This window comes from Leptosomus discolor, chromosome 25 (genome assembly GCF_034619465.1).
Source record: "Leptosomus discolor isolate bLepDis1 chromosome 25, bLepDis1.hap2, whole genome shotgun sequence".
Classification (NCBI taxonomy): Eukaryota; Metazoa; Chordata; class Aves; order Leptosomiformes; family Leptosomidae; genus Leptosomus; species Leptosomus discolor.
This window is the reverse complement of record NC_141415.1, coordinates 5,952,978-5,956,656: the sequence shown is the minus strand read 5'-3', so window position 1 is coordinate 5,956,656 and position 3,679 is coordinate 5,952,978. Positions and strand designations below refer to the sequence as shown.

At 45.2% G+C, this 3,679-nt stretch overlaps 1 protein-coding gene across 1 annotated transcript in view; it reads right to left on the bottom strand.

Moving 5' to 3' along the window:
• The window catches only part of HOXB9 (homeobox B9), a 4,776-nt gene extending 1,335 nt beyond the window's left edge, over positions 1-3,441 (bottom strand). The window contains exon 1 of the mRNA XM_086478184.1: positions 2,934-3,441. Within this exon, the coding sequence (XP_086334310.1) occupies positions 2,934-3,441 (508 nt within the window). The remainder of the gene's footprint in view (positions 1-2,933) is intronic.
• Positions 3,442-3,679: the final 238 nt, after the last annotated feature.

Below are 3,679 nucleotides of genomic sequence, written 5' to 3'. Positions count from 1 at the left end.
AAAAATTATAGATATTTTTCTTTTTGGACGTGTTTTCCCACGTGTCTGCATATTCACTCCTATGGACACAGCGCGCAGGAAAAGAGCAGGGAGAAGCTCTGGAGAAACCGTTCATAAATCGTGACTATTCTCTCTCTTTTTTTTTTTTTTTTTTTTTTTTTTTTTTTTTTTCTCTGTGGCAAGAAACGGTCTCGATACAATAAACATCCTCTGAGGGCTGGACGGGCTCTGCTGCCGGAGATCTGGACAGTGTCACCCAGAGACACGGACATTTGCAGGGCTGCAAACGCGGCCAAAAATAAATGCGAGGCTGCCCGCCGCCCTCACGCGTGGGAGAAGTTACGTGGGAACCTTTCGCGAAAAGGACATTTCAGGAATTAGCCTGTTCAAGCGGGAGGGGGGGAACGACAACATTTTGGGAACAGAAATCACGCACACCACACCCCCCCCCCCAGACACGTTAGTGGTGAAGGTCGCACCCAAAGGTGAAGTGGGTTTAGGGTAAATAACAGAGCGTTTACTAATCACATGCAAATATTGGCTGACCGTTGAGAGGCGGGAAAAAGTAAAATGCAGGGTTACGGACAGACCACGTATTTCTATTTTATTTCCTTTGCCTCCTCTGAAATTATGGCTGCAGCCATAAACCTTTACACCAATTAAATGGACCATTATAAATATATACATACACACGCGCGCGCGCCATCACAGCGTTTCCTCTATGTAAAATGAAATATATTGAATATTTTTTAAAAAAAGAATCCGGTTAATCTTCTCCTGTAAGTACTGCCTCTTACAAATTTGCACGGCTATTTCCTTAATGTAATTGACTTGATCTAATATGCAGAATTAAATATTAAAGAGGAAGAAAGCTGTTAATAATTGATACTGTTAATCCTGCTACCCATCCTTTAATGGCGATGGAGGGCTTTGCTTCACAGTAGATTTTTATTCGGTTTGGTTTTACTTTTCGGTCATGTTTTGGATCGTTAAAATATAGGATATTTTAACTGCCAGTATTGCTTTATCTATTCACTATACACAAATCCCTAAACAGGAAAGTGAATGGGAAGAGGTTCTGGCACATCTTTTCTTTAAAATCCAGCAAATAAATTAACAGATCCCTGTGCCATACACGGGGCGGAAATTCATTATTAAGAAATACTTTCAAAAATTGAAAGTCAGGGAAATTGGTGGGAGTACTTTCTGCGAAACAGCTCCGTCTTCCAGCCCTGGCAGGCTCTCAACATCAGCCCAAATTAAACTATTATTTAAAACAAAATATGCGTCGTAACCACATGCCATAGAAACCACACGGCATCCTCTTAGCGCGGGTCCCTGCACTTACTTATAACTTAATAACATTTTCTTGGACAAGATTTTTATATATTCAATTTCAGGGACATTGAGCACAGAACCTGGATATTTAATTCTCTCAAATCATTCACCTCACGGTTGCAGTTTGTTCTGGATCTCTGCCCAGTACAATAGAATAGGACTTTCTTTTTGTGTGTGTGTGAGTGTGTGTGTGCCTGTGTGTCTGTATGCAAGCTAAATGATGGGGGGGGGGGGGGGAAAGTCACCGTAACATCCTGCACAAGGAGGGGAGGAAATCATGAGGGGCGAGAATATACTGTATTTTTCATTGCCTGGTTGCAATGGCAATCTCTGTTGCTGTTCCACGTTGGGGGGAACACACAAAAAAAATAGAAGTTAATTCAAGGGGAAAAAGAATGACTGTGTCAGTGCGTCCTGCACAGGCTCCGAGGAGTTATACCCTCGGCAGGGGCTGCTCCGCTGCCAGTTTGCAAAACTTCGGCTTTCACCGCAAAATATTGACCGTGGGGGTGAAGCCAAGTTTCTCTTTGCCTCCTGCTTGGGCTCTGGCTCTGGTTTACCTTTCAGATGGAAACCACCCAGGTACCAACCGGATCGGCACGGATTCTTTCTTACTCTAACGCCATTGCATTGTTATTATTACCATTATTATAATCATTATTAATAATAGCAGTAGTAGTAATAGCATTATTGATAGTGTTATTAAATATTTTCAAGGCGAATGATTTTTTTTCCTCAATATTTGAGGGGGAAAAAAAGACAAACCAAGTCTCGGAAAAAGCACATGCTGAAGTTTAACTGTTTCCCCGACCTGGCTACATTACAAATAAAAGCTAATTAAGCTGGAAGCAGCCCCCCTCCCTCCTTTTCTTCTTTTTTTTTTTTTTCTTTTTTTTTTTTTTTTTTTTGTCCTAGGAAGGAGCGTGGATTTGAAATATTCATACCCTGAACCATTGCGTTTAATAAACAAACACCTAAAAAAGCCCCCAAACAAACAAATAAACACGAGGAATAAAGGGAAAGACGCCACCGCCGCGAAGCCGAGCGCAGCCGCGGAGGGGAACGAGCCGGTCCCCGCGGCCGCCGGGCTGCGCCGGGCACGGCAAAGCCCCCGCTGCTGTTTACTTCCCCCACGTGAACTTTTCCTCCGTTCTTTCTCCTCTTTCCCCCCTTCTTCTTCTTCTCCCCCACCGCAGCCGTCCGCTCCCCTTTCCCCACCTTTCTCCCCGACACTTACTGGCTCCCCCCGTCCCTTCCCTTCCCCACCGCCCGCACCCGCGCAGATTTACTCCCGCTTACTAAAGTGGTCTCTGCTGCCGGAGCCAGCGCTCTGGAGGAGAGAGGATGACTCGCTCCAGCTTTTGTCCGCTCTGGACTCTGTTAAGCTCAGAGACGGCGCTCATTTTTATTTTTATTTTTATTTACCGGCAGAGACAATGCCACCCCCCTCCCCTCCCCACCTCTCCCCTTAGGTTGGCATCAGCAAGCTGAGACTTTTCTTTAAGCCCTGATTTTAAACTTTACGCAGCATTGTCCCCTTTTATTGCACCTCCTCCAGCTTTTATACTGTTTACTTCCTCACTTTTATAACTTACTTTGATCTGTCCTGTCTTTGTCTTCGCTTCCTTCACAAACTTTATTGTCCTCGAAGCTGGGCCTTTGATTGGAAACGATCCCTTCCCTTGCAGCAGAAGTTTCTAAATTGTACTCCTGTGTTCCCTGTTTATGGACATCCCCGGGACGGCCCAGCAGCGGCTCTGCCTTAACAGATCCCTGCCCGGGGAGGTTCTCTGCTCTGGGTACTGGATCCAGCCAGCTCCGTAGATACCTGCTATCAGATGGGACGCTTTGATGTTGAATATATGGATGGTAGACGGCAGGAAGGGTACCAGAAGAATGTGGATTCAAAGGAGTCCAGGAGGCGCTGAAAACTGGAGGTTTTGGCTGAAAACTACAGGAGGGGAATTCTAGATGCTCATTGTGCCCAGCTTGCCTGGAACTCGTATATTGCCCAGATGAAAATTTAGCTGAAGGCGAGTCTTCACTTTCATGACTTATAATAGAGTCGACATAATAATTGCTAAGAGTCCCAGAAATGGACATTCTCAGACATCATACAAAGCACGGTTCAATGAAGGGAAAAAAATATATAGGACAGATCTAGATTTGTACTCTACCCCCTTCTCCAACTTCCCAGCCAACAAAGTACAGTTGGGCTGCTGTGTTGTGAGCTCCCAGCAAAATGATTGGTCAAACTTTTTTCGTGTGCCTGATAAAGCGTCAGTCTCGGCGTAAATCAATCGAAGCCGAGGGGGCTGCGCTGCGCTGTCATCCGCCCTTG